This window comes from Notamacropus eugenii, chromosome 3 (assembly GCF_028372415.1).
Source record: "Notamacropus eugenii isolate mMacEug1 chromosome 3, mMacEug1.pri_v2, whole genome shotgun sequence".
In the NCBI taxonomy this organism is placed as follows: Eukaryota; Metazoa; Chordata; class Mammalia; order Diprotodontia; family Macropodidae; genus Notamacropus; species Notamacropus eugenii.
The window spans coordinates 478,982,940-479,004,138 of record NC_092874.1 but is presented as its reverse complement, the minus strand read 5'-3'; the positions used below and the strand labels follow the sequence as shown (position 1 = coordinate 479,004,138).

The 21,199-nt window shown below is 45.5% G+C and overlaps 1 protein-coding gene across 7 annotated transcripts in view; it reads right to left on the bottom strand.

Annotated features, from left to right (window-relative positions):
* The window catches only part of LOC140497742 (STARD3 N-terminal-like protein), a 60,377-nt gene that overhangs the window by 7,948 nt on the left and 31,230 nt on the right, over positions 1 to 21,199 (bottom strand). For all 7 annotated transcript variants that reach the window (XM_072599083.1, XM_072599076.1, XM_072599078.1 and 4 more), the window contains 5 exons: positions 20,616 to 20,901; positions 9,887 to 9,964; positions 7,293 to 7,370; positions 4,394 to 4,447; positions 4,181 to 4,298 (listed from right to left, as the gene is read on the bottom strand). In XM_072599083.1, coding sequence (XP_072455184.1) covers positions 4,181 to 4,298; positions 4,394 to 4,447; positions 7,293 to 7,370; positions 9,887 to 9,964; positions 20,616 to 20,840 — 553 coding nt within the window. In that variant the 5' untranslated portion in view covers positions 20,841 to 20,901. The remainder of the gene's footprint in view (positions 1 to 4,180; positions 4,299 to 4,393; positions 4,448 to 7,292; positions 7,371 to 9,886; positions 9,965 to 20,615; positions 20,902 to 21,199) is intronic.

The following is a 21,199-nucleotide window of genomic DNA, read 5'->3' as shown; positions in this document are numbered from 1 at the left end:
ATAAACACAAAAACTTTATTAGTTAACAGATTTCTTTTTTTAACCAATTTGGCTTTACTCCAGAAAAATCAAGATAGCCAAATGCAATTTCCTGACATGGTCACCTGACAGTTGATCTCAGTTTGGAAAGGAAGCCTGGTTTCCCTGACTGCACTCGGGGGTCTTAGCCCTAAAACATAAAACCCTCTGAAAATGGCAGGATCAACCCAAACCCACCTTGAGCCCCCATCTGCACTGAACAGACCAGCAGGACACACCAGAGAACAGGATAGGGTAAGCCTCTCAGGCCCTCCATAACCTCCGGTCCTTCCCTGATACGATTCAGACAGGCTATATGACAACTTCACCACACTGAGGCCCTAGCCTGGTGTTCACCCCTGACGTAAGGCTAGCAAATTGCAACCCCCTACCTTTCTCCTAGCCTTGAGGCCACATGTGGCTGTGGCCCTCTAGGTCCTCAAGTGCATTCCTTTGACTGAATCCAAACTTCACAGAACAAATTCCCTTCATAAAAGGATTTTAGATCAGACCTAAACCCCTCGTGTAGATGCCTGCCTCCTCCTCAGGCTTCTGTGTACACCACCTTGGCTGAGGCCTGTCTTTCCTCTCTCTGACTTCCATCCCCTCGCACACTCTCCCCTCCCAGCCTCTGGGCCCTTCCCATCACAAGAATAAATCCAACTCAGTTATTCCAACGAGTTCTTTCTCCTGACTTGGTCCTTGCCACTCTGCTGCCCCAGCCAGCTAATCTCAGCCTCTGCCTCAACCTTTGTGGCCTTCTCTGGAACTATTCTGGAGCTGCTGACCCTGTTGGAGGAAACTATGAAGTGGCACTCTCCAGGCCTCTCTGGACTCTCGGGCCTTTGGCAGTGTCCAACCACACTTTGGTCTATGTTTCACTGACTCACAATTTGGGCTCCAAAGGGCCACTCCCAAGCCCTGACTCCTTTGGCCCTCAGTCTACCTCCAGGAACTTCTGTAGGATAGAATAAGGGAAGATGAGGAAATTTACCATGGGGGGCTTCACTCTCTTCAGTAGAGGGATGGCACGTTCTCTATCTCTGTCCCTTCTCTCCTTCCCCATCCACTTGTGTCCTCAGGCCCACCTGTTCCCATCTACCCCAGGTCTGGCTCCTTTCTTTCTGCCTAAATACACCCTGGTCTCCAATGTCCTTAAAACAAAATAACAATGACCACAAGGCAGCAGCTCAAACCATCAGTTTATGTCCTTGCTGCCTCCCCTTCCTTCCATCTTCTCTCCCCAAAGCTACAGTCCCTTAATGGGCAATTCCAATGGCTCTTTCTCTGTCCTTCCTTGAGCTAGACACCACTGACCGCTCCATGCACCTCACGACCTAGGGCTTCTCCAATTTCTCCTAGTGAGGTCGCTAGGAGCAGCAGCGGAGGGAGTGCTGGACCTGGGGTCAGGAAGACCTGAGTTCCAATAAGACTTGGCCATGTGACCCTGGGCAAGCCACATTCAACCTCTCTCAGCCTCAGTTTCCTTAGTTGTAAAGCAAGATGAGAAAGGCACCAACCACCCAGGGCTGCTGTGAGGGTCACATGAGATGACAAAAATGCCACTAGACAAATACTGGCCCTTGTCATCTTCCTCTTGCTTGAATATCTCCGTCCCTAGCTCCTTGGCTACGGTCCCAAGGCTAGGTGTCCCATAGGGCACTTTTTTGTTGGCTCCTTTCCCTTCACACTACACCTTTTCCTTTGACAATCTCCTCTCAGTCTTCCAGATCATGCAAGCAACAGCATGGAGGACGAGCCGTTTGACCCAAAATAAGCATTATATGCAATAAGGAAAGCAGCTGTAATGAAGAACATGGACTTCCCTGCACTCTGTCCCACCCCACTCTCTGAGGAGGTGCAGCCGTGCTCGCCACAGATCCGAGGGACAGAGGGAACAAGGGCAGGAAGGGGGCTAGCATGTGGTGGGGGAGGGTGTTCCACCACAGGGCAGAACATACTTCTATCCTCTCTCTCCTCCAGGAACAGACATCTCTAAGAGCGAGGAACAAAGGAAAAAAAGGGAAGGGGCCAGATCTGTAAAGAAAGGACAAAGGGAGCTCCAAATAGGCACCTTAGAAGCTTTAATTCCCTGGGGAACACAGAGGTTAAAGGAGGTTAAGCTAAAGCTCAAGGCCATAAACAAAAAGTCTAGAATAGACAGAAAAGGAACAAAACTTAGGAAAAAAAAACTAGAAAAAGAAATCCTTTTTAGAAGAAGGAGCAGAGAAATTTAACACCAAACAAGACAAACAGAAAGGAAGAGGAAGGAGGCTTTTAATTGGCTACTAAGCTGACAGAAAAAAGCAGGGAAGAAGCAGATAACTGAACCCATCGAGCAGAACGAGGGAAGGGGGACCCCTAGGGGAGGGTAAGAGCTGGTGAGGAGATGAAGCAAAGCAAACTGAAGAAAGTCAGTCCTACCTTTGGAGGGAAGGAGGAACCAAGAGATAACAAACTCCTGATTCAGAAACACAAGAACAAGATGAGGCAGCAATGGAAGGAAACAGAACCCCAACCTCAACAGTGTACATGGAGCAGACGAGACAATCGCTTCTGTTCCCATGGTCCCTGCCCAGCCTCCAGGTCTGTCTGTCCCCCTGCTGCCGGCCAACCCCACCTGGACATCCTGTGGGCAGCTCTGAGGCCAGGCTGCCCATTACCTTCCCCACTACACTCCTCTCAGCCCAAACTCTGTTAATGGCACCGCTACCATGCTGGTCACCTGAGCTTGGACAGCCCAGTGCCCTTTGCCTTTTCCCTTTTCCTAAGGTCCTTCAGTCGCTGAAGTCTTGCTGATTTTCTTTCCACAACATGCTGGAATCCATTTCCTCCTGTCCCAGGGCCAAGCCTTCTGGTCTTCCCACCTCCAGGCTCTCTCACTCCCCACCCAGCCTCCAAAGAGCTGCCCTGTTTCGGTGACCCCCCCAAAAAACACTCCTCTACTGGGGAAAACAGCCTCTCTGGCCCGGCATTCAGGGCTTTCCATGAGAGGGAGCCAACTTGTCTTTTCAGCCCTATCTCATCTCTTCCAATCCAAGTTGCCGCCACAGCACACACCCAGATCTTCTGTACGCTCACCCTGCCCTACCCAGCAGATGACAACACTTAGCACTGATGTAGCGATTTAAGGTCCTGACATCAACCCTGGAAGTGAGGTGCTTAAATTATCTCCATTTTACAGATGAAGAAACTGAGGCAGGCAGAGGTTAAGTGACTTGCCCAAGGTCATCCAGTAAATCAGAATCCAGCACTCTATTCAAACCCCTGACATACAATCCACCCCACCCATGTCAAAAACACTCTGGCCTCCTCTCAGCCCTCGGAAATCCTTCTCTTTGGTCAGGCCCTGCACGGTTCCTTCTCCTCACTCGCATTTGAAAACCATCCGCCCTATCCCCATGACACTCTGTATCTGGCTTATTTTGCGGGGAGGGACATATCACTTACCCCCCCTTACCACGCTGTCATTCACCTTGGTCTCCTGCCCTCAGACAACATCAGCTTGGCAAGGGCAGACACTTAACAAGCAAACACGAGCTGAAGCAGGCTCTTCTCTGACCCTGGAGACCTCCACTTTAGACTACTCCTATGGCGTTCTCATATTCGTGTGTGCGTGTGTGTGTGTGTGTGTGTGTGTGTGTGTGTGTGTGGGTACATATGTACCTACCTATCTAGATGTGTGAGTATATATGTGATATCAAACCTCCCCATCCCAAGTTTCATTTAAATTATATTTTAATATCATTTTATTATAAATCTGTTAAGTTAAATTAAAATTAATTTATTTTCTTATATTACTGTTTGCTGCTTATTTTTATATTATTCAATATCTAATTGATTAAATGAGTGGTTTAGCTATTAATAAATGATCTATTATACAATATGAGTATCACATTTATTTCTACAATGTCCACTATATTATACATATAGATGCAGGTCCTATCGTTCCTGCAGTGTGACAAGGTCTATGTTTTATTGACCCTGGTCCCTCCTCAAGCACGTGGCAGAGCTTAGAAGGGACAGAATGACTGAGTCAACCCTGCAAAGTCATTGTGGCCCACCCCCAGCAGCCTCTGCATGGCCAAGGAGGTTCCCAGGGACCTTCCTGGGGCCCTCCCCCACCCAAGGCAAACACTCAAGCCGTGAGAAGGGAACTCACTGTTGTCCTCCTCAGCTTCTTGAGGCAGTACTTTGAAATCTAGGAACCAGGTTTCAATCCACGCCAGGATGAAGGAGATGATGGGCAGCACATATCCAAAGGCCCCCTGAGAGAAGAGCTGAAAGATGGAGGGGGAGGGGAAGGGTCAGCCTTTGGCCGTTGGCAGGCAGAGCACCCAGGAGATGTCCCTGGGGAGGGAAGAGGGCCTCTTACCTTGGACAGGATGACTTTGACTAATAAAAAGGCACTCGTCACAGCTGTCGTCAACTGAAAGACAAAGGAATGAGTTCAATGCAGATACCAATAACAGTCTCATCACAGGCTCAAGTTCTGTAGGAAGTGACATGCGCACCATAGCAGCTCTGGCTCCACAGAGAGGGAAGAGAGGCCTCTGCATGGCCCCTGGACCAGGCCTGAAGCCCTGGGCCTGCTCCTCACTTACTAGGCATTCAGGTGTGTGCTGGGAAGTGATGCCTTGATCTGGGCCCCAGATACAAAATCTAACACTCCCCCCACCTGAGAGTCAGAGAATTCTTGGAGGGAAGAGAGCAGACCCACAGAGCCAGCAGGGCATGGCCCTCTATCTGCTCTCATCCTTCTCTAGTATTTGAAGATGAACAAATGTTGGTAAGGGTCCATCAGGGTCCCTTATTCACGTAACTTACCCTGAACAGTAAGTGAGCAGCAAGTCAGTCAAAGGCTTTGGGGAACATCTTCACACACAGAAAGTCACTGTCCAGAGGAGTTTTGTCTACTCTCTGGACAGCACTAGTCCTCCCCAGACCCCTGCCCACCTGGAGATGCTACTCCTCCTTTCTTATCTGGCCTGAGTCTCACATTTTGTCTCCCCACTAGAATGAGAAGAGGGACCATTTTGTTTGCTTGTACTTGAACTCCCTGTTACCTGGCTATTTAATAAATGCTTTATTTCTCTACAGAACCAAAGAATTCAGAAGGATGGCATTATAGAGATCCCCTAAACCAATCCTCTCATTTTACAGCTGGAGAAACTGATGATCAGGGAGGTAAAGTCACTCACTCAGGGTCAGGATTGCTTAGGTGGCTGGCCAGATGGCAGAGGGGACCAAGTAGCCAATTTTGACTCCAGAAGACCCAAGTTCAAATCCTGCCTCAGATGCTGGCTGACCCTATGACCATGGGCAAGTCACTTACCCTTCAATTCTCTCATCTGGAAAGTGGGGGCAGTGAGGGTACCTGCTTCCCAAAGTAAAGCCCTCCAAAGGCACTCACTGTGGGTCAGCTCTTCTCATCTGGCCCAGAGGCTGGATCAGGTGCTGTTCCAGCATCCTTCTGCGGATGGGCATGGTGGGAAAGGGGCTACCAGCTCCAATGGCATATTTCCCAACACCATGTTCTCCAGCCCCAGGGAAGGCAATCTCACCTTCCTCCCATCTGCCAGGGCCTCTGCCCTCCTCTGACTTGTATCCTTATCCTCAAATCCCCATAAGAAAGTAAAAGCTCCCTGGGAACAAGGCTTTGATCATATTTACAATTCCTTGCCTGCAACAGGCAATGCATAAGTGTTTGTTGAATAAGTGTCCACAGAGCTGGACCTGGACTCAGGAATCAGGCCCCCAGTTGCCACTACAAAATGTCCATGGAAGGCTTCTGAGCCTCCATTTTACCATCTGTAAAATGGGATAAGAGGATCTGACAACCTTAAAGGGTTGCTGTGCGGACCGAAAGAGATTACAGCTGTAAAGCCTTGTGCAAGTCTTAATAAAGCTTTTGAGCCCACACAGACCTGAGCTGCTATCACATGCTACCTACTAGGAATGGCTGGTTACATCAAGTCAACAGCACTTCTGTGCTTAGCACTGTGCTAAGGTGGAGAAGCTGCATATGGGATGGAACGGGACCAGCTTCTTGCAGAAGATGGAAGGTTGGCTGGGATCCAAAGAAAGCTGGGGAAGATAGAAGGGAGAGATGAGGAGGGAGAGGCCCAGGCGTTTAGGAAAGAAGATCCCCTGGGCCTTGCCTGTCAGTGACACCCTTGGCGATCCAGTCCCCGGGACAGCCCAATCCCAGCCCCCCAAGCAGCCCTGCATGAGAAAACATCACCACACACACCAGGGTTTTCCTAAGAAAGTGACATCATCACTCCCTTCACAGGAAAGGAGATCCCTGCCTCCAGACATTAATGCTTCCTCCTCCCTGGGCCAACACAAACAACAGAAGTTACAGAGTTGTCTGCAGCTGGGTCCAGGGCACGAATGCCCAGTTACACAGCGGTTTGTTCCCCAAATGAGACACTGATTGGGATAACCCTGGCCTCAGGAGAGCATCAGAAATGCACCCAGAAATAAATGGAAGAAAAAAGAAAGATGGAAAGACGTCTGTTTAGAATCACAGAATAATACGAATGAGGGTAACAGCTAATATTTCTATGGCACTGACTACATGCCAGGCACTCTGCTTTACAATTACGATCTCAGTAAAGGCTCAGAAAGGCCCAGGGAATCTCTTTTTAATAACTGAGGAAACTGAGGTCCAGAGTGGTCACCTGCCCAAAGACCTAGAGCCACTCTGTTTTCCCTTTCCTAAATTCATGATTCCCCCTTTTTTTCCCTGTATTTATTTCCTGTAAAGCTGTTGCCCCAAAAGTGGACTGGCTGACCAAATCCTTGCCTCCAATTTCTCCTCTCACTTTTTCTCGCTTCCCCCATGTCTAGATTTAGGGTTGCAGGCTGGGAGTAGTTTCAATCCTGGGTCTTCAGGTGCTTCATTGACAGAACAATCTCACAGCCACACAGATTTTCGTTCCTTGGTCCCTTCAGGTATGTGCAGCACGAGGCAGGGAAGGGTATATCCCCTTGGCAGTCACCTGTGTGGCCTTGTGATCCACAGGACGAATCCTGTTATCTTCTCATTAGTAGGTGAAGGAAGCACCTCGAGAGCCAAACCAACCCTGAGTGTGCTGACAAGCCCACAAACGGGTTGGACGGCACATCGATGTCAGAGTTCTACCAAAAGGCCCTCAAACAGGAGACCCTGAGGTATGAAGAGGGAATTCCAGGGGTCTCAGTGCCCAGCTAGGCTCACTCCTCACTGTCAGCATTTGGGGGGAGAGGGGGAGGGGAGAGATACTCACTGCTACTGCCCACCAGTGGCGCAGCCTGCACACAGCATATGCGAGGATTAACACTTTAAAACGAAAAACTGCCAGGAGCTGTATCAAAAAAGAGGGAAGAAAAAAAATCTTCTCATTTTAATGGCCAAAAGCAAACACCTATGACATACTCAAAGGTTAATTACCAGGACCACAGCTCCTAACTTCAGAGTGACAAGGACTCTTAGAGAGCATCTAGGCCAATCCCTTCCTTTCACTAATGAGGAAACTGAGGACTTGTCCCTGACCACATAGACAGTGAGTGTCAGAGGGGAGACCTGAAGCCAACTCTTCCTGACTCCCAGTCAGCACCTGGCCTGCCTATCATGTGGAGTCGGACAAAGCCCAGCGTGTGAAGGGACAGAGGAGAACAAAGGACTGGGCCAGGACAGAAAGAAAAGCCAGCCCTACACAATGGGCCTGACAGTCACAGTCTGGGAGAGAGGAAAGGTCCCGGCCTGCAGGAGGGAACAGAAGGGATGCAGGGAAAAGCCAGCCCCAGGGCTGCCTAGGCCACTTCTCACAGACCTGCGCAGATTTAAAGAGAACCCAGGATTAAAACACCCTGTCAGGTGACTCCACACACAGCAACCATCTCCTTTTAGAACACTGTAGGAGAAGATCTTCTGGAATGTTCCTCTCATTTCATGTGCAAACATAAACTTCTGGAATACGTACAGGAAGGAATGGGGTTAGGCAAGGGGTCTATGTCCCCACCTTGATGAGACATCCACTTCTCTCAAGAAATGGGTGAATGGAATGGGGAGGGAAGAAAGGAAAGCTAAGGACAGTCATCAACAAAAAATCCTGTCATCTTTTCCTCTCCCTTAGCATTCAGAAGACATGGGTTCAAATCCAGTCTCTGTAAAATGTACGACCCTGGGAAAGTCACTGACTTTTGTAAAATGAGGGCCTTGGCCAAGAGAATGCTAAGGCTCATTGGGGCCCACAATACTCTGTCTTGCCATTCCCTCCTCCTGGTCTCAAGCTTGCCCCAGCTTGTCTCTCAGCCTTCTGCAGCCACCTGTGTTTCAGACCTTCTCTAGCCTGACCCCAGGATCTTGCCACCTCTCCCTCAGACCTGCTCATTCCTCCCAGAGCCTCCATTTTAAGGAGCAGGCCCCAGACTGCCACATCTTCATTCCTCCACAGGCTGTCCTCCTGACCCTGCAGGACTCTGCACCACGAGCCCATGCCTTGTCTCAGCCTACCTGAATGTTACCTTCCTGCAGGCAAAGCCTGCCTTCTTCTCTGCCTTTTTGCATTTCTGTTCCTAGGGCTTCATAACACCCCTGGGCCATGGTGCCTCCCAAGCTCCTCTATGTGGCCAGGATAAGCTACCCAAAGTCTGGCACACAGCCTTTAATTAAGCCTGCACAAGAGCATCCCTCCAGGCCACCCCATTGTTTCTTGGGGTCACAGGATTCTAAAGCCATATGGAAACCTCAAAGCTCAGCTCATCCACCTCCTCATTTTACAGAGGAAGAAAGGGAGGCCCAGCCCACAGAAAGGAAGGAACTTGTGCAAGGTCACAGCACCAGAACATGACCAGTAGAGAAACCAAAGTGTCCCACTTCTGTTATCTGTTCTTTCACCTGAGGGTGCACAGTAGGCGCTGAACACAGCTGTTGAAGTACAGTTGTTTCCCCTTAGGATTTTTTGTCTTCTGGGCATTCTTTCAAGAAAAAGGATGGAAGATGATGGTAGTTGTGAGAAATGTTTGGAATCCAAAGGACAAGAAATACATGGAATGAGAAGGAGCAGTGGGGACTTCTAATTACCCATGCTCTCCCTAACCCCGTGGCATCACCAGAAACAAGAAAGGATGGTCACAGAGGTGCTAGCGCCAAAGCTGCGGGATGCAATGATGGTGAAAATAGTGTCCCCGAAGGGACCACAGACAGGAGTTGGTATGGACGTGGTCACTCCAGCCCAGACAGGTCACTAACACCAATTGTGGCCCTCTTTGCATAAATAAGAGGTTCCTGAAATGCCGAGGCATCGACATGAGATTCAGATTACAGAAGCCTTTCCCCACAAATGGTCGCTTCTCTGCTTGCACCAACACAGAGGAACATCATTTGCTCTTCAAGCACTCAAAGGGATTCAGCCAATACAGAAATAAATGGTTGTGCCAGGCTTCAAAGCAGCAGAAGGCCTCTCCCTGCACAGTTCCCTACCATAGGGCCCTGATAATTAATGCCTAGATAGTAGAGATTAATATGGGCCAGCTCGGTGGTGCAGGAAGACCTGAGTTCAGATCCAGCCTTGGATACTGATTATCTGTGTGACCCTGGATAAGTCATTTTCCTTCTGTTTGCCTCAATCAACTCAGCTACCATAAAGAGCTGTTCTGAGGATCAAATGAGGCAGTATTTGTAGTGTACGGCAAATAATAAATGCTCCGTGCTGAGTCCCCTAAGAAGACACAGTCAGACTGATCTGCAGACAACCATGCCCTCCACTAGCAGGTTTACAGTAGGAGCAGTGACTGGACCAGAGAGAGTCAGCACCAAGGGCCCAAAAGCAACAACTAGGAGCAGCCCTGGGGTCCTGCGACCGTGGGACATACTCACAAATATGTCAAAGTAAGAGGAGTAGTAGTCATACTGCACCACCTCCTTCTCCAGAGTGGTCTCGATGCCCCCATTCACCTAGAAGGCAAAGAAGAAAACATGAAAGAAAAGGGTGCAGTCAGCAACACACACCAAAGCGACCGCTTCCACAGGCACGTCCCTGCCCACCCTCCTCAAGGGACTGAAATCTCCCAGAACAAGGTAGAAAAAAGCACAAGCAGAGCAAAGTCTTTTTGTTTGATTCCAGGATCTCCTGTTACCTCCTGGCTAAATGGGCTTCAGTTTACTCAGTGATTAAAGGGGCACAGGAATGACTGTAGGGGAAAGCTTGACTAAGGACCCCTTTGCCTGTAAATCTGTGACATGTGGAAAGTCATTCTGTTTAACTTAAGTATTCATCTATGCATTTAACATGGGTGTAGTAAGAACACGGGACCTCCAGTGGGTAGGGTCCCTCTAGACCAGAGCATACTAGAGAATAGCCACTCCCAGAGGTCACTCAGAGGGCCAGAGGGAGCAGATGAGTGAGTTAGATGGAACTCTTCAAGGATCCACATCCACCTGACCAGGAGAGGCGTTGCTCTCACTGACTGTTGGGGAAATAATGCCATGCATTTCTTCAAGAAGGAAGGCTGAAATAATAAGGAATAACTCAGAAGGAAAGAACATTTTATGACTTAAAAAGGATTTTCCTCTCTTGGAAGGAAAAGTATTTTACAAAGTACTCCTAAAAGGTGAGCCAAACTGGAATCCTCCCTCCACTGCAGGCCTGGCTTGTAACCTGGAGCTGTCCCTGCACAAACGGCAGCTTCCCCATTGTCTTCCAAGCTCCAAGCTGACCTGTGTCCCCACCGAGCTCTGTGCTGGCAACTATGTGAAGACTTGGGACATACTGCTTTCCCTCCTGCTCCCTGGTGACAGCCTGCTATTCTCCCACTCATAACTTTCCTCAAATGGGGGAGAAATGAGAGAATATTTTCAAAACAGCAAATGCCAACATGGGTTACCAAGCCACACTAGATTGACCTCTGCTCCTCTTTGGACAGAAGAACAGCTTAGTCAAGGTGGGGAATGTGATGGATGTGGTCTATCTAGATTTCCGGAAGAGTCTGCTCAAGCCTCCTACCACACAGTTAAGGATAACATAGAAGGCTGGGCATGGTGGCATACTCGCTACCCCAGCTACCAGGAGGCTCAGGCTGGGTATCGCTTAATCTCAAGAGTCTGAGGCTACAGTGGGTTCTGCCTATTGGATGTCAGCACTAAATTCAGCTTTGATGGCGTGCACCCCCAGGAGTAAGGGATCAGACAGTAGGAAGCTTAAGGAGGCACAAACCAGCCTGGGCCTGAGATAGAGAATGTCAATGCTCTGGTGCCTTGTGGGATCAGTTCATGAGTCTGGACAAGACAGGGAGACCCAGTCTCAAAAAAACAAAAGGATAACATGGAGATTGGGATGGAGAACAAATAAATACAATTAGGTAGGCTCTCAATTGGTGAAACAGTTGATGGATTGTAGAATTTCACCCTCACGGTGAAACCCTTTCATGTCACAGATGAGGTAACTGAAATCTACAGGTCAGAGTACCTGCCCAAGATCCCAAAGGAACAAAGTAGCACAGTGAGAATTGGCAAGTTCCCCCTATGTTCCTGCACTATCAACTAGATCTGGAGCTGTAAGACTTTCAGAGGAAACTGAGACCCTGAAGGTTAAGTTTGAGGCACTGTGTGAAGAGCTCTACCTCCAGTTTCATTTGAAAAAAGAAATGGGGGGGCAGAGTCAAGATGACAGAGTAGAAGGACAGACCTGCTCTAACTCTCCCCCGCCCCATAGCCCATAAAATACCTGTAAAAAATTACTCTAAAGAAATTCTAGAGCAGCAGAAGCCACAAATTGACAGAGGGAAAGAGATTTCCAGTCCAAGGCAGCCTGGAAGGTCAAAAGGAAAGGTCTATCACACTGGGCTCAGTGCAGAGCGCAGCGCAGCCAGGGCCACACTTCATGGACAGGACTAGAACAAGCTTCAGGGTGAGGAATCACGGGTAGCAGCTGCAGTTCCCAGATTTCTCAACCCACAAATGCCAGAAACAGTTTCAAAGGTCAGTAAGAAAGCTTCCACCTGGGTGAGAGGGAAGTGCAGTCCAGCCCCAGCCCTCACCCCAGGCAGTGGCAGCATTCCCTTTTGGAGCCCTTTGCCTAAAGACCCTGGGGGAATTGAGCCACTGATCTGGATCTCAGCCCTGAGTGGCAGTCCTGGGGTGAGGAGGACTGCTGGCTAGAGTGGTGGAGCTGGTGGTGACTGTGGAGAGGGAATCCTACTCACAGTTCCAGGGTAGAAAAGAGTGTTTGTTGCTCACAGACCAGAGCGCAGGCTAGGAGAGGAATAAACTCCCCTTCTTTAATTGTGCCACGTTGGAGGAACTGAGAACTTACAGGTCCTCAGTATATACCCTCCACTTGACAAAAGACTCAGGAGTCAAGTAACTCATTGAGAAAATGCCCAAAAAAGGGAAAAAAATAAGATTTTTGAAGATTACTTTCTTGGTGAAAAGGTATTTTCTTCCATCCTTTCAGATGAGGAAGAACAAAGCATACCATCAGAGAAAGACATCAAAGTCAAGGCTTCTACATCCAAAACCTCCAAAATAAATATGCAATGGTCTCAGGCCATGCAAGAGCTCAAAAAGGATTTTGAAAATCAAGTAAGAGAGGTGGAGGAAAAATTAGGAAGAGAAATGAGAGCAATGCAAGAAAATCATGAAAAGTGAGTCAACAGCTTGTTAAAGGAGACCCAAAAAATACTGAAGAAAATAACACCTTTAAAAATAGACTATGCCAGAGGTCCAAAAAGCCAATGAGAAGAAGAACACTTTAAAAAGCAGAATTGGCAAAATGGAAAAGGAGGTTCAAAGGCTCACTGAAGAAAATAGTTATTTAAAAATTAGAATGGAGCAGATGGAAGCTAAGGACTTTATAAGAAACCAAGCAATTATAAAACAAAACCAAAAAAAAGCAAAATAGAAGACAAAGTGAAATATCTCATTGGAAAAACCACTGACCTGAAAAATAGATCCAGGAGAGATAATTTAAAAATTATTGATCTACTTGAACATAATAAAAAAAAAAGCCTAGACATCATTTTCCAAGAAATTACCAAGGAAAACTGCCCTGATATTCTAGACCCAGAGGGTAAAATAGAAATGGAAAAAATTCACCAATCACCTCTTGAAAGAGATCCCAAAAGGATAACTCCTAGGAATATCGTAGCCAAATTCCAGAGTTCCCAGGTCAAGGAGAAAATATTACAAGCAGCCAGAAGGAAACATTCAAGCATTGTGGAAATACAATCAGAATAACACAGGATTTAGCAGTTTCTCTACTAAGGGATCAAAGGGCTTGGAATATGATATTCCAGAGGTCAAAGGAGATAGGATTAAAACCAAGAATCACCTACCCAGCAAAATTGAGTATAATACTTCGGAGAAAAAATGGAATTTCAATGAAATAGATTTCTAAGCATTCTTGCTGAAAAGACCAGAGTTGAATAGAAAATTTGACTTTCAAATACAAGAATTAAGAGAAACATGAAAAGGTAAACACGAAAGAGAAGCCTTAAGGAACTCGTTAAAGTTGAACTGTTTACATTCCTACATGGAAAGATGTTATTTGTAACTCATGAGACCTTTTTCAGTATTAGGGTAGTTAGTAGGAATATATATATATGTTGCTGTGTATGGCTATGTATGTATGTGTATATTATATATGTGTAGGTATGTATACGTACATGGGTGAATGTGTGTATATACGTATATATACACATATATACATACATGTGTGTGTGTGTGGGTATATATATATATATATATATATATATATATATATATATATATATATATATATATATACACATACGTAGAGGGCACAGGGTAAGCTGAATATGAAAGGAGAATACCTAAAAAAATAAAATTTGCTGTTTTATGGAATGTACCAAGAGTAAGAGAAAGGGAGAGGGAGAATGTAGCAAATCATCTCACATAAAAGAGGGAAGAAAGAGCTTTTACAAAGGAGGGGAAAGCAGCGGGGAGGAGATGAAAGGAAATAATTGAACCTTACTCTCATGAGATTTGGCTTAAGGAGGGAATAACACACACTCCATTGGATATTGGAAGGCAAGGGGGAAGGGAATAGGAGAGGGAAGATAATAGAAGGGACAGGAAATTGAGGAAAGGGATAATCAGAAGCAAACACTATTATGGGAGGACGGGTCAGGGGAGAGAATGGAATAAATGAAGGGCAGGATGGGACAGAGGGAAATGTGGTTCATCTTTTACAACAAAGCTATTAAGGAAGTGCTTTGCATTGTTACACATGTATGACCTACATTGAATTACTTGTTTTCTCAATGAGGGTGAGTGGGGAGAGAGGGAGAAAATATAGAACTCAAAGCTTTAAGAATGAATGTTAAAAAATTGTTTTAGTATGCAATGGGAAATTAAGATATATAGGCAATGGAGTACAGAAATCTGTTTTGCCCTACAGGAAAATAGAGGGGAAGGGGGATGGAAGAAGGGTGGGTAACAGAAGGGTGGGTAACTGGAGGAAGGGGTGGATGGGATCTATGCTCTCCTGGGGTGGGGGTGGGGAGAGATGGGGAGAAAATTTTGAATTCAAATTCTTGTGGAAGTGAATGTTGAGAACTAAAAAATAAATAAATTATATATTTTTTAAAAGTTAAAAAGATAAAAACTTGGAAAAAAAGAAATGGGGGAAAAAATACAAAAGTCCAACAAGTGAATCTTGCAAGTGGGTCACTGCTTTAGAGCTTCTTCAATTCTACTCATGGGAATGAAAAACAGCCATTAGTATTCCAAACGTTATTTTTATGTCCCAAAATACGGTGAGATAGTCATTAACCCCCTGCAATGATCCAAGGGTTCTCTGGAGCCTGTGGGCACGAGGCAGGTCTCTATAAAATCACCAAGAGCCTCTGGCCCAGAGTCAGATGAACATCAAAGCATTCCCTGGTCTTGAAATGCTGGTCCCAAAAATATTTATACATTCCATGCTCACTTACAGTCAGAGACCACAATACTTCAGGCAGATCTAAAGTACAGAAGTGCAGTCAGAAGTGGAAAGAAAAGAGCACACTGAGAAAAGAAAGTGCTCTACTTTACCTGGAAAAACTGATTAAAGGAGAAGAAATGTGATGCCCAAGAAAGATCTGCAATTCTCTTTTTTTCCACACCCGTCAGGAACTGCTTTGTGGATTTCACCTATAAAAATGGGCATTTTATATTTTTGTTTGTCTGTTACTTTAAATGCTTGATAAGCTGTCTCCTGCAAAGAGCACTCTGATCCTCATCTGCTGGTGACCCTCTAGGTTCTCCAGGGTGGCCTTTGGACTGAGTCCAAGTTTTACAGAACAAATCCTTTTATGAAGGGGATTTGTGATGTGAAGTTTGGATTTGATCAAAGGGTCGACTCTGAGGACCTAGAGGGCAACATGTGGCCTCAAGGCCCCAGTTCCCCACCCCTGTCTTAGGATATTCATCGACTAAGTCTTGAGACCCCCAGAATGTGAATGGAGCCTGGCCAAGTGAAGGAGGATATCAGGGAAATGGCATGAGGTGGTCTATCCTCCACCCTGTTGAATGAAGGCACAGAGGGCTTGTTTATCTAATTTGGAGGAGATGTAAAAGCAAGAAAAGAAGCCAAAAGCTTCAGTGATAGAGTTGTGACAGGGCCCTGCGCCAGGACCATGACCTTCTGAAGCAAATAAGCACGACATCAGTTCTCAGTAAATCCCAAATGTCTCATTCGATTTAAAGACACCCATCACACAAGTCATGGGGAGAGAGCAAGACAGCCTGAGGCAGTAACCTGAAGTTCAGACAAGGAAACAATCCATGACTGAAGGACCCTTGGTTCCTACCCCTCCTGATCTCAGAGCAGAATGGCATTGGGTGAGGCTTTCATTGGCGTTAAGGGGCCAGAAACCAAAGAAAGCTGAGAAAGCACAAACAAGTAGCCCAGGCCAACAATGAACACTAAGTAGGTTTTGTGATGCCACATACTTCATGCCTCGCCAGCCTAGAGAAACTGATCAAAGCAGCCGCTCGGCCCAGGGACAGATGCTCCTGACCAAGCAGGGCCACTCTTGGGGCTGCTTTATCTAGTGCACAATTCCAAATATGGAACTAGCCTGCCCCAAAAGTTCCTCCTACACAGTGTGTCTCTATTGAAGGGGTGTATGTAGGCATATCTCAGAACATACCGCGCAGATTCGAAAAATGGAAGATAATGTGAAATATCTTATTGGAAAAACAACTGACCTGGAAAATAGAATCAGGAGAGACAATGTAAAAATTCTGGGACTACCTGAAAACCATGATCAAAAGAAGAGCCTAGACATCATCTTCCATGAAATTATCAAGGAAAACTGCCCTGAGATTCTAGAACCAGAAGGCAAGATAAATATTCAAGGAATCCGCAGAACACCGCATGAAAGAGATCCAAAAAGAGAAAACTCCTAGGAGCATTGTGGCCAAATTCCAGAATTCCCAGGTGAAAGAGAAAATATTGCAAGCAGCTAGAAAGAAACAATTCAAGTATTGTGGAAATACAATCAGGATAGCACAAGATCTGGCACCCTCTACATTGAGGGATAGAAGGGAATGGAATAGGATATTCCAGAAGTCAAAGGAACTAGGACTGAAGCCAAGAATCACCTACCCAGCAAAACTGAGTATAATACTTCAGGAGAAAAAATGGTCTTTCAATGAAATAGAAGACTTTCAAATTTTCCTGATGAAAAGACCAAAGCTGGAAAGAAAATTTGACTTTCTAACACAAGAATGAAGAGAACCATGAAAAGGCGAACAGCAAAGAGAAATCATAAGGGACTTACTAAAGTTGAACTGTTTACATTCCTACAAGGAAAGACAATATTTATAACTCTTGAAACATTTCAGTATCTGGGCACTGGGTGGGAGTACACACACACACACACATGCACACACGCACACATACATAGAGACAGAGTGCACAGAGTGAATTGAAGAGGATGGGATCATATATTAAAAAAAAAAATGAAATCAAGCAGTGAGAGAGAAATATTGGGAGGAGAAAGGGAGAAGTTATATGGGGCAAATTCTCTCTCATAAAAGAGGCAAGCAAAAGACTTATTAGTGGTGGGATAAAGAGGGGAGGCAAGAGAAAAACATGAGGTCTACTCTCATCACATTCCACTAAAGGAAAGAATATAATGCACACTCATTTTGATAGGAAAACCTATCTCATAATACAGGAGAGTGGGGGACAGGGGCACAAGCAGGGTGGGGGGGTGGATGGAGGGGAGGGCATGGGGAGGAGAATGCAATACGAGGTCGACACTCATGGGGAGGGAAAGGACCATAAGAAAATAGAAATAAAGGGGGACAGGATAGGATGGAGGGAAATATAATTAGTCCTATACAACACAACTAGTATGGAAATCATTTGCAAAACTAAACAGATATGGCCTATATTGAATTGCCTGTCTTTCAAGGGGAAGGGGTGGAGAGGGAGGGAGCTAAGGAGGTTAGAACTCAAAGTGTTAGGACCAAATGTAATGTTCTTACCACTGGGTAACAAGAAATACAGGTTAAGGGGTCAAGAAAGCTATCTGGTCCTACAGGACAAAAGAAAAGACGGAGACAAGGGCAGGGAGGGAGGAGAGAGGAGAGAGCAGATAGGTCACAGGGGCAATTAGAAAGCTCGGGTTTGGGGGCGGGGAAGGGGAGAAAAGGGGAGAAAATTTGTAACCCAAAATTGTGTGAAAATAAATGTTAAAAATTAATAAAAAAAAAAAACAAAAAAAAAACAATACTCATCATATGAATGGGACAGTCCTGAAAAAAGAGAGATTTTAAAGAAGTGGAAATGAAACTTAAAGCCAAACTAAGCTGGAAATAAATGAAATTCTAAGAAACGTATTAAAACTCCAGCTACCTTCTAAGGTTGAAGTTACTGATGGAATGCATTTCAAACTGTGATCAGCAGTTCTTTTCGGGATGTTCAATTTTGTTCTTCAAAAACTAAACTAGTCCAATTAAAAACTAGTTCCAATTACAATTGACCTCCCCATCCCCGAGCACTGTCTGTTCCATTTGGTCATAATGATATCCTAAAAATGAACACGCTGCCATTAATTACTGGAAGGCCAGTCTTTGCCCAAGAAGAAATCCTTCCTAAGGCAGGAAGAAGCAAATGTCCCAAATGAGAAGCAGCCCCAAGTGTTTGCTCAGTAGATGCAAGATTTTGTGCTGTGGTAAGCTTTAACCAACCCGGCATCTGCCCAGAGCAGAGCAGCAGGTAAACTCTTGATCTGTCCAAAGGATTTTGTCTTTCCAAACTTCTGAAGGAAGAAACAAGGTGCAGCCTGCTCTGGCGCTAATTCCAATTAGCAAAGAGGCACTGCCTACAGAAATGACTCTGGGAGTCACCAATCCTTTGGGGGGGTGGGGTGGTATTTCTCATAGAGAAGGGGGAAACTGGATAATCTGCTGTTTCCTCAACTGGCGAAGTCAGATTTCTGGAGGCGAGATCTTCATTCTTGCCACTGGAATTTTGTTCCTGCATTCAGAGGTTCTGTGCAGTCTTCCTGTATTATTGCCTGATGTCTGGTCTTCAGGATCTCTCTGGGAGACCCACAATCCTTGGGTTATCTCCAGGCATCTCTCTTCAAGACAAGGTCCTGCTCTGAAGGATGAAAATGCGATCCACCCGCAGAGAAAGGACCAATGGCGTCTGAACACAGACCGAAGTCTACTTGTTTTTCACTTTATTTTTATTGAAATTTTTTTGTCTGTTTTCTTTCACAACATGACTGTTGTGGAAATGTCGTGCATGCATGCACATGTACAGCCTACATCGAACTGCTTGCCTTCTTAGTGAGGGAGGGGAGGGAGGGAGCAAAGAAGAGAATTTGAAAATAAATGTTAGAAATTGTTTTTACACGTAACTGGGGAAAGAAAAAAAAAGCTAAATCAAATTTTAAAAAAGACTAGCGTCCTGCTTGAATGCGGGGCAGCTTTGCTTCCACTGCCCTCGCTTTCTGCTTCTCCTCTGCTGCTAGCACAGGAGGTAGGGAGCCCAGGGTACGAGTCTAGCCATCGTTCTGCGGGGATTTTTCTTACAAACTTCTTTTGGATCCTGGGTGTTTCAGACCAGGGGCACAGCTGATGTTTCTCTATCTTTGGTGCATAATTTCTGTTTTAGAGAAGCTTGGAAGGCCAGAGACATCAGAGAAAAAACGAATCTGCTATCTTCAGGAGGGCGAATTTCAAAAGGTTCAGGAAAAGGTGAGGTTGGATTAAATGGCCTAAAATTCTATAAACAAAGTGAGCCCAAGAAGGAGAAAACATTCTTAAGAATAAACTGAGAAGATACAAGCAGACAGAGATGGGGTAAATGATGACAATCAACTGGATTTGGAACTTGTCAAATGGCTAGACTCAAGGAACAGATACTTAATGAGTCCTTGCCAATTTTTTACAATATTAGGAGAGAGCCCTCAAACTTTGTCATTGGGTTCTACGGTGATCTAACATTTATGAAAATAACTTGGTTGAGTAAGGGTGCCTGTCTACTTTACATACTGGCATAGTTGGGAGGGCTAGATAACACACTGAACAACAATCAATCAAAACACCAACTGTCTAGATGAGGGTCTCTAAACAGTTCCCAGGTCGTGGGTCACTTTGGGTGTCTAATGAAACCTGTGGACCAACTCATATTTTATTAGATTGTTTAGAATCAGAATATTTTTAAATGCATCAAGTAAGAGATGGGGTTACAGATGAAAGTGATTATATTCAAATGCACTTAGCAAAAAATTTTTTTTAAAAAGTTCCCAGACCCCAGAGTCCCTGTGCTATATACCAATGAACCAATTCTAACCTATTATTTAAAAGGGATAAATGAATGGCTATACACTTTGGTACAAAATACCAACTTCAAAAGTAAAGGATAAAGGAGGTATTGCCATATACCAGCACCTTTGGAACAAGGACTGAGATTTAGTGGACTTCCAATTCAATCTGACTTGCTCATCAGTGTGGCATGGAGGCCAAAAGTTACTCTGATTCCAGATAGCAAGAAGGTGGCAGCAAAGTACAGAATACTAGACTTGAAGCCAGTAAGAATAAAGTTCAGACCATGCCTCAGACACTTACAAGCTGTGCTACTCTGCAGTATCCCTTAACCTGCCTAAACCCTTTTCCTCATCTGTAAAATGGACATCATCACAGCACCTCCCTCTCAGGGCAGTCAGTGAGGATTAGATAATAACTGTAAAGCACTTTTAGAGAAATCTAGCTCTGGGCAATAAGACTTTATGTCCAGGAAAAGGGAGATGGCGGTCACAGTGGTACCGGGCCCCAGTCAGATTAGATCTGGACTGAGCTCCACCATGAGAGAACAAGGGATGATAAGACTGAGGAAGAGAAAGCTTAGGGCACAAACAAGAAATATCATTCATTTGAATTTGAATTTTGCAATATCAATAAAATATGGAGCCTGAGAAGTTCAAGCCTCTGGGCATCTCATCAGCTCAGAAACATCAGGTTTAGACTGATGCCCTATCTGCATAGAATTACACAGGCTACATAAAATGGTTGTTGAGGAAAATGTGAAAGCGCTTGATTTTCAGAAACCGAAAGCTGAAACTAATGGAAGAGTAACACTCACATTTAACTCTATTATCCACAGCAGAGTAACAAACAAAAGGTCAAAGGTGACAAACAAACAGAAAGTCCTGCGGACGTCTGAGATGCCTTTCTTCTCCCGCCCTTCGTAGGATTCGATCCTGGCCATCAGCTGGGTGGGGTTGATGGAGTGGACATTGAGCAGAGAGGCGTGGGAGCCCTGACTTCCACTGAGGGCATTTTCCAGATCATTGGGCAGATGATTCATCCTGGTGATGGTTTAAAGGAACCTTTTCCCAGCTTCACCATCACTGGCATTCAGGAACAATCTTTAGAGAAAAAAAGATGGAAACACAAAGTTAGTTTGCTTGAAGCACTTTGCCAAACTGCTTTTCACTGCATAGTTATTTCCAAAATTTGGTGACAGAAAACCTTGGGGAAGGAGGTCTACTAATGAGACACAACACAAAGGCCTCACTTGGATATTAAAGGCCAGGCCAAAGGCTCAACACAAGGGAAAACAGAAAGAAAAGAACTTCTGATTTCAATTTTCCAATTTACTTACACGTCATTATAATACACTGTCCAAAAAGCAGCATGAATCCGTAAAAAAAAAAAGGAGGGGAG